Source organism: Eptesicus fuscus, chromosome 1 (genome assembly GCF_027574615.1).
Source record: "Eptesicus fuscus isolate TK198812 chromosome 1, DD_ASM_mEF_20220401, whole genome shotgun sequence".
NCBI lineage: Eukaryota > Metazoa > Chordata > Mammalia > Chiroptera > Vespertilionidae > Eptesicus > Eptesicus fuscus.
This window is the reverse complement of record NC_072473.1, coordinates 35,352,928-35,367,360: the sequence shown is the minus strand read 5'-3', so window position 1 is coordinate 35,367,360 and position 14,433 is coordinate 35,352,928. Positions and strand designations below refer to the sequence as shown.

The window sequence follows — 14,433 nt, the reverse complement described above, 5'->3', positions numbered from 1 at the left end:
ATAAGAGACATATCCAAAATGTACACAATCTTACAACCTAATACTAAAAAGACAATTCAAGTAAAAATGGGCAAAAGCTTTGATAGACATTTCTCCAAAAAGATATACAAATGGCCAAAAGTGCAAAAGATGCTCGATTTCATTAAAAAAATGCAAATCAAAATCACTATGATTATTATCACCGCCAAGTCCCCTAGTAGTATGGTTATAATAGAAAGGTAGACAATAACAAGTGTTGACAAGGATGTGGGAAAATCTGAACCTTTATATTTCTGGTGAGAATATAAAATGCTAAAGCTACTTTGGATAATAGTCTGGAAGTTTCTCAAAAAGTTAAACATAGTATTACTGTATGAACCAGTGGTTCCACTCCTAGCTATATACCCAGGATAAATGAAAACAAATATGTACACAAAAACTTGCATATGAATGTTCATAGCAGTATTATTTATAACTGACAAAACATGGAAACAACTCAAATGTCCATCAACAAACAATATAGTATTTTGGTGCAATATAATATTATTCAGCCATAAAAATGAACGAAATGATAATATATGCTGCAACAGAGATGAAACTGAAAACAGGCCCAGTGAAAGAAGTCACATGTAAAATGGAATATATTACATGATTCCATTTATATGAAATATCTAGAATAGGCAAATCTATAGAGATGGAAAATAAATTAGTGGTTTCCAGGGAACAGTGGGTGTGGAGTTGTGGTGATGGTTGTACAACATTTTGAATATACTAAAAACCACTGAATTGTACACTTTGAAAAGATTAAAATGCTGACTTTTATGTTGTTAATTTTATCTAAGTGAAAAAAAATTTAATGATTTTATGAATATCGCAATAGAAAAAAGTCAAGCATTATAATATTTCATTAACTATTATTTTGGATATATAACAAACTACAATAATCTTTGAAGAAAAATTTTATTAAGATAAATCCAGTAAATATTTGTGTATACACATATAATCAGAACTGCCCTTCTGAAAGAAACATTTTCATTTCTTTTAAAATGAAATTACAATTTTATTTTTTCCCCAAACTAAAACTAAAGTCACATTGGGAAAAGATAATTCTAACTCCGCAGCATTACATGAAAATAGTTCACCTTCTTCATAAAAGCAACTTAGAGAACCACATACCATTTTTCTTTTGAGATCTCTCCATTTTATGAAATTATCACATACAGAAGTAAAATTCAAAGATTTAACATATAACTTACCCAAAAGGAAATTTACTGACAAAGTTTCAAGCATGTTTTTTCTATATATTCCCCTATTATAATCACAAGATTTATAAAGTTTTCATGTTAAGAAATTTGTGGCTAATGATCAGTATGAATATATTCTGAAATTCAGTTAATGCTAAAGAAAAACCACATTTATAAAATATTTGATAAAAATATTTATCTCTATTAACATTACAACATGAAGGTACATATTACCAAATTATGAAACTACATAGGGCAGCTTTAAACAATACTCTGAGATGCTTCTTTTTTGACATCTTCTTTTTCAGCTACTTCTTTTTCAACTTCAGCCTTATTTTCTTTTTCCTTTCCATCTTTCCCATTTCCTTTTCCATTTTCCCCTTCTTTTCCTCCATCCTCTTTTTCAGCTTCTCCTTTCTCTTTTCCATCTTTCTCCTCATTTCCACCTTCATCATCATTCCCATCTTCACCCTGTTTTCCATCTTCATCCTCTATTCCATCTTCATCACCTTTCTCATCTTCATCATCTTTTTTATCTCCTTCCTCGTTTCTGTCTTCTTGTTTTTCATCTTCACCTTTATCTTTTTCATTTTCACATTCTTTGCCTTCTTCTACTTTCCCCTTTCCATTTTTACCCTCTTTTACATCTTCTTCCTCTTTGCCATTTTCTTTCTCTTTTCCATCTTCACCTGCTTTTTCATCTCCTTTTTCTTTTTGGTCTTCTTCCACTTTTCCATCTTCATCCTCTTTTCCATCTTCTCTTTTCTCTTCTTCCTTGTTTTGGTCTTTTCCATTTCCTTCCTGATCTTCTTTTTCATTTTTCTTTTCTCCTGATGGCACTGCTTCTTTCTTTTCTAATCCTTCTTTTTCAACATCTTCCATTTTTTTTTCTTTTACTTCCTCAGGTTCTTTTTCAGGAGCTGGTGCCTATATGTGTAAGAGAAAATAAGCACGATTATATTTATAAATTTAGAATTGTTCCCCCTAAATATTTAGATAAAATTACATATTTTTTTATGAAAATAATAACACTTCATTTACAAAAAGGTAATTTTCCTATGGAAAGGCCTCCTAAATATCACTGTACAAGGAAAACATTCTAAGAAATAGGATTAATTAAAATATCTCCACACAAACATATACAAACAGATATTTGGCACATAACTTCAGGAAAAAAATATTCAAATAAATAATTTCATTAAAATATGAACAAAAAGAATATATATTTTAAAATGACATATTTTTTATCAACTGTTCTCAATGAAGAGCATACATGTAAACAAAAATACATTCCTTAAAGAAATAATATGTTTTGTTTCTATAATAGTGAGATTTAGATTTTTTTACCTTATATCATAGGATCACTTATAAAAATATGTTCCCTCTATGTCTAGGTTTGGTTTGTAGATTTGGCACTTTATCCCATTTTCAATGTTTTACTAATATCTAAAAATGTGGTATGCGTTAAATATGCAACATAAGAGCTATTAGAAACATTTACATAATAATTTGTCTTGCAATCTGCAGGGGAGTAAAAAAAAGAATCGTGATCTGGGAAAATGATTTACAAATAATGCATGTGCTGACAAAAGGAATAGAAAATTAACTTGCATTTAATAAGATAGTTGTTATATTACTGAATCATGATCATTGTTCTATTAATAGCAATGCTAAGCCACTGCTCCCACTATCCATGCCTGTAAATCTCACATTTAAATTCATTTTCTTTATTTTCCCCTTAGATACCATTATACTACTTGCTATAGATTGAATGTTTGTATCCTCCAAAATTCATATGATAAAAATCTAATCCCCCATGTGATGGTATTTGGAGGTAGAAGGGTTAGAGCCCTCATGAATGGAATCAAGTGTCCGTATAAAAGGGCCTCTAGAGAGCTATCTGATGATCCCTTCTATCATGTCAGGACATAGAGAAAAGACTGCCACCTAAATATCAGGAAGCAGGTCCTCACCAGACACCAGAAATTCTGTAGCCTTGATCTTGAACTTCCCAGCTTCCAGACAGTGAAAAACAAATTTCTGTTGTTTATAAACCACCCAGTTTGTGGTATTTTGTTATAGCAACCTGAACAGATTATGATTCTATAGAACCACTACTCAATTAATGTGTCTCAACTTTTTCTTTTAAACTACAAGGCAAATAAGATTTCTTTCATTCATACCTATTGTTAAAATTTTAAACAGACAAATCTGTTAATATTGTAAGATACCTCTATAATTTTGCCTTCTCCATTTTCAGCATTTTCCTTGTATTCTTCTTTAATAACTTCTTGCTTGGTTTCAGCTATTGTTTGGGTACTTGTATCTGCGTTATTTCCCATCATATCATCTTTTTTCATTTTCTGTCCAGTAACACACAATATTAAAAATAAATATAAAATTTACCTGGTATATTGATTAAATGGCCCAAGTTATTCTACCAGTTGTAATAATTTATGAAAAATGTTTAAAATACCCATACAAACTTTTTATCAACACAATTATCACTAAATACATTCACTTTCATTGTAAACTGATGCAGTATTAAAAAAGAGGGATTGTGGGGCTGGGTGAAAAAGGTGAAGGGATTAAGAAGTACAAAACATTAATGGGAATGTAAAGTACAGCACAGAGAATATAGTCAATAATATTAAAATTACTAGGTATGGTATCAGGTGGGTACTAAACTTAATGGGGGAAATCACTTAATAAATTATATAAATGTCTAACTACTAATCTATATACATGAAACTAATATAATATAGAATGTCAACTATAATTTAAAAATTAAAAAAATAAATCCCTTTATATATATTAAAAAATGAATAATGTTCTTCTGGTACAAATCAAATAAATTTTCAATGTGAAACAACAAGTTAAATGATGAACACTCAGGGCCAACTTCCAGCATCAGGTTAGATGTAGAAATGCTAGTGAGATTATCAATTTAGATATATTTGAAAGAGATCATCTGGGGACAAAGGGGATTCAATTTTTGTGTCTACAAGTTTTTAGAATAACTTGAATCATGATTGCTTTACCAAGAAAGCTCTTTGCCTAAGTATGTATGTAGTAGAAAGAGCACTGGGCAAAGAGGCCAGAAAAATCTGTGTTTGAATTCTGGATCTGCTACTTACTTGATGTGACCTTGGGCAAAAGCATAGATTTCTGAGCTTATTCATTCATATGTAAAATAAAGTCATGCCACCTACCTCATAGGGGTGTTATAAGGAGAAAATGATAAAATGTATGTGAAATTGTTTTAGAAACTGTAAAATACAATATAGACAGGATTTTACTATTTTAACATTGAAATCAAGAGCCAAGAAGTGTAAAGTATTTTAAAGTCCATGATTAAATGGTACTTGTTTTATTCTAGCAATATCTTATATTTTAAAGGACATAAATAGTGTCAGCTATTGTCATAATCTATAAATTAAGTACCTAATTTTAGACAATAGTGACCTTCAAATGTGAAATAGAAAAAAATAAAAGAAAATTTCTCTTCTGCTGTCACTATTATTATTAAAACTTCACTTGCTTTAGTTTTAACAATATTTTTAAATCAATAATGTCAAAGCATTTTACAAATATGACTACAATACACTTTCTTTAACTATAAAACAATGGGATTACATGACTCTAATATTCTCATAGTCTTAAACTTTTATTACTTTAACAATTCAACCAATCTTTAATCAATGATATCTCAATAAAACAGTTAACAAAGTAAATAAAATTGAATTATATTCACACACTTACAGATAAACAAATATAAATAAAAGGGAGGAAGGTGAACTTAATATTGAGGTTATGCCTGTTTCCAGTGTCTTTAGCCACAACATCAAGGTATAGAAGCCTATATTAAATCAACTGTGTCCATTTAAAAATAAGGTACCTGAAAGCACTTTGCAAACTAAAAATTATTATCAAATATTAGTTACTACAACAATTAAAAAAACATTGTTTTGGTTACTATAGTTTACACCTTTTGTTTTTCCAGGAATAAAGGTATTGTTACTATATGATGTCAAAGGCATATACATTTTATGAGTCTACCAAACTAAAATTTTGTTTGTCTTTTCCTAATGAAACTGCCAAAACACAGTGGACAATCACATTCACAGAACATGAACAAATATTCCTTACTCAAAGTGATTACACGTACCATATGGTATAATGTAATATATTATTAACTGAACAGAAAACAAAGAAAACAAAATGATCAGCTGTATGCTTTTCCAAAAATTTATTTCTGAAGAAAAGCAATTTTTCCTCAACATTGCATGTTGAATATTTACCCTTGGAGTTGATGTTCTTTTTGGCTTCAACTCTGATATAATGGGCACAGGAATCTGCAGAAAACAAAACAAAACAACACAAGTCATGGACTGGGGCGAGGGGCGGGGATGGAAGAAATCAGAATTAAAGAATGATCACTAACAGTAAAATCCAATTTCTTAATTTAAAAAAAATTGGGAGAGTTCAAACTGAACACCAGGGAAAATTCCTTAGTGTGAGAGTTTTTTCTTAAAACATTAAAAATAAATCTTGTATTAAATACAGTATTGTCCAAGATTGCCTGAATTTTAAAATTATATTTTATAATACGTGGGCAGCTTTTTAAAAAGACTACTTACAGCAGACAGTCTGGCTGATCTTCTCTTTGGCTATGGGTGAAAAAAATTATCAGTTAAGAGAATTATGGATACACAAAATTAGAATTATTTATATTGCAGAGAAAATACATAAATATTGTCATTACAGAAGCAGTTATGAAGTTGATTATAAAATGTCATAGTAGAAATATATATGTTTTGATTTCTCCCTCATCTAGACTCTTCATATAGCTAAGGGGGAAAAAAATCCCAAATTAAACTTCATTTGCTAGGCTAAATGAACACAATCACTAGTAACAAGGAGCATATTTAGAAATGACAATATAGCCCCTTTTTGTAAACTGACAAAGCAATTCTTTTGCTTAAAAGGAAGAAGTTCCGTCCAGATATTGACAAGCACAATAATGTTGTAAATCCCAAGAAGTTTGGAGTTTTCAATACCTAGTATATTTTTGAGGGAACTCACTGACATTCCATATGTACTCATGTGGTAAAATATACTAACCAGCATCTATTTTGTTAGCTGCTTATGAGCCTCAAGTTTCAAAATGAGTGTATTTTTTGACAGATTCTAAAACTAAAAAAACTCACCTCCTGCCTCATATCACCTCGACCTGCAGCCTATACAGAGGAGAAAACCATACAGAAATAAGGTCATCGATATAAACATGTAGATGAGAAAATATTACTTATGGATTACAGTTGCAATATAACCGTTTATGATTTTTTTCTGGATTTCTGCTCAAGTAGCTGCGTGTTATCTCCTAGTAGCATGCTACATACTTCTGTGCATTAATGTGCACATGTGCACCAAGATGCAAATGCATTCACAAGACATAAGTTTACACAAATGATAATCAGTTTCATCTTTTTGTGTATATTTTATCTCCTAAGAAACAAACATTTTAAATTTTAATATCCACCTGCTGTAGCCAGTGTTAAAACCAAAATATTGTGGGGGCGGGCAGAATGAAGACAAAGCTTCATGCAATTTCCCTGTTTTGCCTTATGTTTGAGATGCAATTGTACTTATCTGAACCTCTCTAAAGACTGGATTATCCTCCCTCCCAAGTTCTGCATACAAGAACTACAACCCCCACAATGCTTTGGAGCGGGAGGGGGCTCTTTGTTACAACGTCAATGCGTTATACTGAGGAGCCAGCCGCATTTTTAAAACTTCCCGCCACTACCTGCTAGACAAGGTTGCTGTCAGCTCTGTAAAATAGCAAGACCTATTGCACAGGCCTAGAAAATTGCAGTGGCAGAGATCTCAGAAAGGGGGATGGTGATTAAAAACCTTTGCTTCCTGTGCCTGAGCAGCGCTCTAGCCTGGGAATTATCAAGCTATTGCAAGATTCATACCACAGTGCCGGAGCCCCGGGGGATTTCGATTTTATTCCTAGGTTATAGAAACAGGGAAAGCAGATGGATAAGTAGAAATAATATTTTAAAAATCACAATGCCTTATGTTAGGACAGTGTTTTACAATTTTACCAAGCATGAAACTGCGTTCGATTTCACTTCTAAGGGACCCCTCCTCCTAAAACGAACAAACACCACGCATAAATTTTTTCCTGTCGAAGAGAGGAGCCACGAATTTTGAAGTGAGGGTTTTCAGGAGACCTGTAGCCCTTGAGTAGCTCAAATCAATCCTGCATGACTTAAGTGAACAAATCGATGCTATCCCAACATCTACAGCTGTTTATCTGACACAGTTCTCTTATCTTTCCACCTTTAGAGAGAGAACTTGGAGAGCTCCAGATCTCTCAGCCCTGAAGTTGCTAATTACAGTGGTGAATCTCTCCCTTCTCTCGGACAGTTTGCAGTCTGCGCCGCCTAATGGCACAGGATTAACATTGCATAGTCATCTGGCATGACAAGAAGTGGAGGAGGGAAGGGGAAAAATGGAAAAAGAAAACGGGAAGAACAAAGGCAAATATGGGAGAAAGCCATGGCTTTCTTACTCCCACACAGGACGGTTCCCTGAGAAAAACTGGAGGCTGAGGAGGACACTGGTGCCTGGAAGCATGGTTGGGAGAAGCGTTCTCCAATAGGGTAAGCGGAGGAAGGGGGGTGGGGTAGGAAGCGACAGCACAGCGCTATGGCTGTTTGTAATTCAGCATGGAGACACTTCTTAAGCAATTTTTTCCCTTAAACAAAACAAGTCAAAAGTGAACTACTAGTTGCATGCGAGACGAGCCTAAACGTTACACCGACCATTCTTTGCCCTTCCCTCCCCTTCCATTCAGTACATCACAAAATTGAACTAGAAGCTGAAATGTGTTTGTTTTTTTAAATTTCTGCCAATTAGGAAATATGTATTTCAGTAGCTAATCCACCTTATATCTTTCTTTTTAACTTACCTTTCTTTTGGGCATTGTTGCAGCTCTCTACAGGAGATTTTAACAGTCAGCAGAAAAAAGCTGAAAGCAGTCTCCGCTCGACCGCTCCGAGAGCAACTGAGTTTTCAATGAACTAATTGCAGCACGACCTGTACTCGCCTCGCCTCCTTCCCCCCTCACCCCCCCCCCAAAAAAAAAATCACTCGTTATTGGCAACATTAAACATACCAAGACGAAACCGAACTACGTGAATGGTTAGCTGGAGTGGGAGCCAGTTGGAGTGACAGGCTGTCAGGCCAATAAGGGGAGGTGACCAGCCCAGGAGGCATGGTCCACGGACTTGCCCTGAGCCCTCAGTGCTACCAGCTTGGACCGCTGGTGGGGTAGAGGAGCGCATGGACTTGGAAGACGCAAAGTGCTCAAGCATAAAACCAGTGGGAAAGCCGGAGCTGTCTTGATCATTTTTTCCCCTTTTATGTTGTAATGACAGGCGAAAGTCACTGCAGTTGTTTTCTCCACAGTCTCCAAAACCTCCACTTTTACTTCTTCCCGGGGCGGGGTTTGGGAGGTGCTTTTGACAACTGGTTGAGTGTAGGCTCCAGTCTTTCCATTCTACCTTTGCTGAGATGAACTGAGCGCTCATTCAGAAAGTAGAAAAGAGTGAAGTTGTTTCTCTGGTTGTAAGTACTTTCCGCCAAAGCAGGATTGTGGCCCTGACGCAAGGAAAGTGCCAAAATGGCCTGTCTCCTGCCAGTGGAGATTAGCAACAAAACTGGGAGCTAGAAGAGTAGGAGGTGCCTGAAGGCAGGGACACCTGAAAAGTACTATTATGCCACTTGGTGGGAGTCCACCAAGAATTCAACAGGATCCCGCGTGAGGTTTGTAATAACAGAGGTCTATCCAGAGGAAAGGTGCTGATGCAATGTATTTTGAATCCAAAGGGAGGTCCACATATGAAAGTGTTTAGGACTCAATTCTGGACTAGGATTAAGTGCTTAAGGCACTCACCTCTGGCGCAAAATTACGGATGCGCCCCAAACTCAGGAGATTAAAGTGAAGTGATTGAGGTAAACCATGCAAGTGCAGGGTAGGATCCTGTCATTATTTAAATTTTGATATTTTGTCCATCATGGACTCTACATTAATTTACATCTTTAAACTAGTGTATTAAAATTTATCTTCATTATTGAGTTTTGGGGAACCCCCTTATATTTTGTGCCTAAGGAGAGGGCTTCCTTAGCCTCATCTGCCTAGTCCTAGCCATTTTAAGTGGATTTCTACTGTAAAAGAGGCTTCTATCTGCCTTTCAAAGTTATTTCCTGAGACCTAAAGGTTGTTGGAGTTGGGGAGGGAATTGGCAAATAAGGTACTTGAATATAATTATGGGTAAAACATAGAATACAAGTCCCTGAAGCTCTTTGTCACAGCGCCTTGCTTTGGTTGTTGTAACAATTAATTGGACTTAAAAGTGCTCCAACAACAGCTCAAATCCCTATTCTGGAAGGTTGTTTTTTGTTTAAAAAAGGAAATAAACCTTTTGAACATTTTTAAGAGAAGAATTCCATTGTATTCAGGTGGATTAAATAAAATTGGAATTGTGAGTTTAAAAACAAATATTCATAGCTGTTACAGAATACCAAACCATCTCTTCAAATTAAAATACAGTCTAACTGCCCAGCCGGTGTGGCTCAGTGGTTGAGCGTTGACCTATGAACCAGGAGGTCATGTTTTGATTCCCAGTCAGGGCATATGCCCAGGTTGTGGGCTTGATCCCCAGTGTGGGGAGTGCAGGAGTCAGCCAATCAATGATTCTCTCTCATCATTGATGTTTCTATCTCTCTCTCTCCCTCTCCCTTCCTCCCTGAAATCAATAAAAATATTTTTAAAAAATAAAATAAAATACAGCCTACCAAAAAAAAAATACCATTATTTTTGTTTTTATCCATTCTTCTGCAGCACCTACAGTGTGCAATTAAACAGATCAGGTAGTATAACACTATTTGAGTGCAGCTCAATTTCCCTCCTCCAACTTCATATTGCATTCTAATTCAAGCAGGTAAATAAGAAAGGCATTTGAATTCTTTCCTTTGCCCATCATTATTAGGCTCATATCTAGATACCCTAGATGCTTCTTTTTACCTTTATGGTGAAAGCATTAATGGATGAGACTAGCTATGTTTTAATCATTTTATTTTCTAAGAGCTAGAAGGTAAGCATGAATGTTGGGTTCAATATAAGGATTGCCTCATAAGGATAAAGAGAAATATGAAGAACATGAAGGGAGTGAAAAAAGTATCAATATTAAAACACATTTATTCAACAAATATGTATTTAGCATTATTTTGTGAGTTGGATTTTGTTTTTGTAGGCTAGTCTAAGAAAACATAAAACATTGTGGCATGAAAACTTGCATTGCGTGGTTTCTGACTTCAATGATTTTTATGTTTGTAGGATAGAGCAAACAGATGCATACATATTTATAAATTGAGGTTGTTTGTAAATTGTGCAATCTAAGTACAATTTGCTCTGAATTGTTGGGTAGATTGTTATATTATATCAAATGCAGAGGTAGGAAAAGTTTGTTCTTATTCCGAGAACAGAATGCCTTGCCCAAAGTGAATTGAAACAAATGATTATGAGGAGCCTTGGGAGGTAAGACAGTTTGGAGGCAAAGCAAAATGTTGCAGGTCAGTGAGCTCTAAGATTCCTCTTAAGTTTGTCAGCAATTTTCTTTTTTAGTCAGTTTTGCTTCCACGCAGTCTACCTGTTGCAACTGTGATTTATGTCTTATCAGAATGCAAAAATAGTCATGCATGCATAAGAATTTTTTCCGTGTGAAGCATTTCTTTAATTCTTGGCCTCCACCCTCCATGTTCTTCTTTTCTACCATTAACCAGGTGGTCTTTTGTACAACTCAACCTGCCCTAGGCTCTTTGCCTTTGCTATATTATTACTATCCACTGAAGTCCCATTCTCTTATATCAAATATCTACCAAACTGTTCAGGCCCCAGTCAAATATCACCTCTTTAAAAAAAAAGCTTCTCCAATAGTTTTAGCCCTAAAAGATCCTACCTTATTGTTATACTATAGAATTTAGATTGTACCACTCATATGACACAAGAAAACTTGATATTTTCCACTACCTCCCCTACAACTCAGTCCTACTTCACATTTAATTGAATTTTTATATACTTACTTTCTCTTGTTTGAATATTTTCTCAGCACACCACACTATATACATCCTATAGAACTTACTAACTATAAAAACTACTTTTCTAAAATTTATAAATTATTTCTTAGTAAAATTGTTTACTTTTGTACAATTGTCGAAGTGAGCCTTTTTATTGGTTCATTTTTTCCCTAAAATTACATTGACTTGTTTATCTTTTTAGAATATTTTTTAATGACTGTGAAGGTTGATTGCCAGACACTTCTCTGCAGGACCCTCTAATTTTCACTGGGTATTAAGTATGCCTACTGCCACACTGAAAACTTATAAGGAGCATGTCTATTTTAGTAACCATTGAGAAATGACATGGGATGATTTAAAATATTATAGAGGAAAGACACCATTAACATTAACATGCTTGAGAAAGAAAATCCAAAAGAAAATATGTGTTTATTAAGAGATGCTAGATAGTTAAGATAAATGAGATCTTCAAATTTTCTGCGTAATCATAGTTTAAAAATATATTAATGATGCATCATTAAAAGTTTTTCTATATAAACTGCTTTGCATGCAATGGGATCTCAAAAATACTGATTGATTAATAATATTTTCTTTTCCTTATTAAATTATCTTTAATTTTGGCCTCATTCATTACCATTATTATCCTTATTATATTAACAAAAAATGGAAAATATAAAAAAAACTACTTACTATTGTTAGGAAATAATAATGTAAGACTTCTAGCATATAATTAAAATACTGTATTTTAAATATGTAGAGTGTCCCAAAAAATGTTGTATACTCTAACAGCTGATTCTATTACATTTTGAAAATGAAATGTATTTTAATGAACACTATTTTTATAATTATTCAAACTGCGCATACCCTGTATTGTTAGTTGTTGGTTTTAGAGGGCAAAATAAATGTATCAATACTGGCTCAATACAGTGAGCCAAATACATCAATGTACTTATTTTTGAGCTTTGTTTAAGATTGATTTGAGGAATTTGCTTAGATTGATGACAGCACTTAGCTGAAAATCTGGAAAAACTATAACCCTGGGACTCAAAGCCTCCCATATTCTATGTTTATTCACAGCAGGCCTGAGACTAATAAAATATTGAATTAATGAGTGGCCCCTGATATGAAGGATCTGGAAAGTATGTTTCCAATGGCAAAAAGTAAATAGGACTGCTTTCTAGGGGGAAAAAGAATATAATACAATTTTACGTTTTTAACTGGAAAATGTTTATTTACTCTTAAAGTGATCATTGAATATAATCCTATTTTAGGCTTTCAGACCTTATAGCTTAGAGGAGACTATTAGGACTTGACAAGTACTTGTCCATGTTTTCTTCTTTCTTTTGCCAGAAGAGTTTTCAAAGATTTTCAACTTCTAGTAGGTCTCATTTACTTGAAGAGTTTCAAAGTTTCTCACTTTAACTATAGATTTCTGGTTCTCTTAACTTCACTAAAATCTTTTTAACTTAATTTGTGTTTTTGTTATGGTTAATATCTATGTTTTGAATGAAATATAAGACTTTTGAAATCTTAAATTTTTTGTAATATTTTATGATCAGCCTTATCATATAGAAGTATAGATATTAGTCCATAGTATATAAACTACTAAGATTTAGATTGGGACACTTCTACAAGTTATGCGCATATTATGGTATACTCATAAAACAATAGCATATTTGGTTTAAGAGTATATATATATTTACTTTAATGCTCCAGGCTTCTTCTCTCGCCTGAGAAAGCTCATTAATGCTGGTTTCCCTTATAGAAAGATTTATTTAAAATAATTTAAAAGTTGATAAATGCTGCATGCTTTGCATATGAGACTAGAGCTTATATTCAAGAACAGATTTTTGGTATAGTCCAACTGCCCATCAGTGAGAGCTGATTAGAAACAATCACAGTTCACTGTGGTGACCTGTCAAATAGGTTGTGTGTCACAAACCAGTAACTTCATTAATAAAAATATTCAACTTAAATAAATTGATACCATTTTAACCACAGGCTAAAGGTAAATATTGGATTTTTAACATGCCTAGTATAGAGGAATGATTCTCTTTGCATCATGCTAGGTGTTTTTTGTTTGTTTGTTTGTTTGTTTGTTTTACCATTTTTCTGTTTTTGGCTTTCATCTACTCACTTAGAGCCTTATGTATCAGAATGTTTTATAATAAGCACCCTCCAAATTGTTTTATTTTATTGTAAATTACTTGAAACATGTGGACCTTCTACTGAAGCTTTGTGTAAATTTAGAAATATCTACAGTGTGACAACAAAGTTAAAACTAGTTTTCTTCAATCATCAAACTATAGAGGTAAATGCTCTGATGAAGTCATAGAAATGAAGTGAATTTTGTTTTGCTAAATTGCCAATCTGTGCTATCATTATTACTGAATATTCCTTAAAGAGAATAAATGAATAAACAGCTGTAAAAAAGGTGCTCATTCTAAAAATGTTTCAGAGTGTATAACAAAAGAAAAGTGCAGGAAGGAAGAGAAAAAAGAAGAGCCACTGAAGAATCATTAATAAATTATCACTTAAGGGTCATTTTTAGGAGATAGTTGAGTAGGTAAATGTTATGCTCACCTCCTCCTATGACCACATCAAAATTATAACTGATTTATAGAAAAATCATTCTTGAGAGCCACCTGAGGACTAGCTGAACAAGAAGACCTATAACTATGCCCTAGCCGGTTTGGCTCAGTGGATAGAGCATTGGCCTGCTGACTGAAAGGTCCCAGGTTTGATTCTGGTCAAGGGCATGTACCTTGGTTGCAGGCACATCCCCAGTAGGAGGTGTGCAGGAGGCAGCTGATTGATGTTTCCCTCTCATTGATGTTTCTAACTCTCTATGCCTTTTCCTTCCTCTCTGAAAAAATCAATAAAATATATTTTAAAAGAAGAAGACCTATAACTAAGGATATAAAGAAGAAGCCATATTGAAACTAGTAGAAGGAGCAGAGATACAGAATTGTCTGGTCCTTCACCCACGTGTGGCAGTTAAGAAACAGGAGGAATATACTGGCTGTGGAGGTCCTCCCTGAGGAGTGAGAGGTCCCAG

The 14,433-nt window shown here is 34.0% G+C and overlaps 1 protein-coding gene across 1 annotated transcript; it reads right to left on the bottom strand.

Moving 5' to 3' along the window:
* Positions 1-958: 958 nt before the first annotated feature.
* On the bottom strand, positions 959-8,300 carry HMGN5 (high mobility group nucleosome binding domain 5). The gene is made up of 6 exons (XM_028130893.2): positions 8,206-8,300; positions 6,434-6,463; positions 5,864-5,893; positions 5,525-5,578; positions 3,455-3,586; positions 959-2,150 (listed from the first exon to the last, which is right to left on the bottom strand). The coding sequence occupies exons 1-6, from the start codon at positions 8,218-8,220 to the stop codon at positions 1,485-1,487; spliced, it is 927 nt and encodes a 308-aa protein (XP_027986694.2). The 5' UTR covers positions 8,221-8,300; the 3' UTR covers positions 959-1,484.
* Between the last annotated feature and the right edge of the window lie 6,133 nt (positions 8,301-14,433).

What these genes read in the sequence shown, in the direction of transcription:
- HMGN5 (XM_028130893.2), bottom strand. An exon ending in GAGGTGATATGAGGCAGGAG is followed by an intron (nt 5,894 to 6,433) that starts GTGAGTTTTTTT and finishes TTTCACCCATAG; the next exon opens with CCAAAGAGAAGATCAGCCAG. An exon ending in GAGAAGGCAAAATTATAGAG is followed by an intron (nt 2,151 to 3,454) that starts GTATCTTACAAT and finishes TTACACATATAG; the next exon opens with GCACCAGCTCCTGAAAAAGA.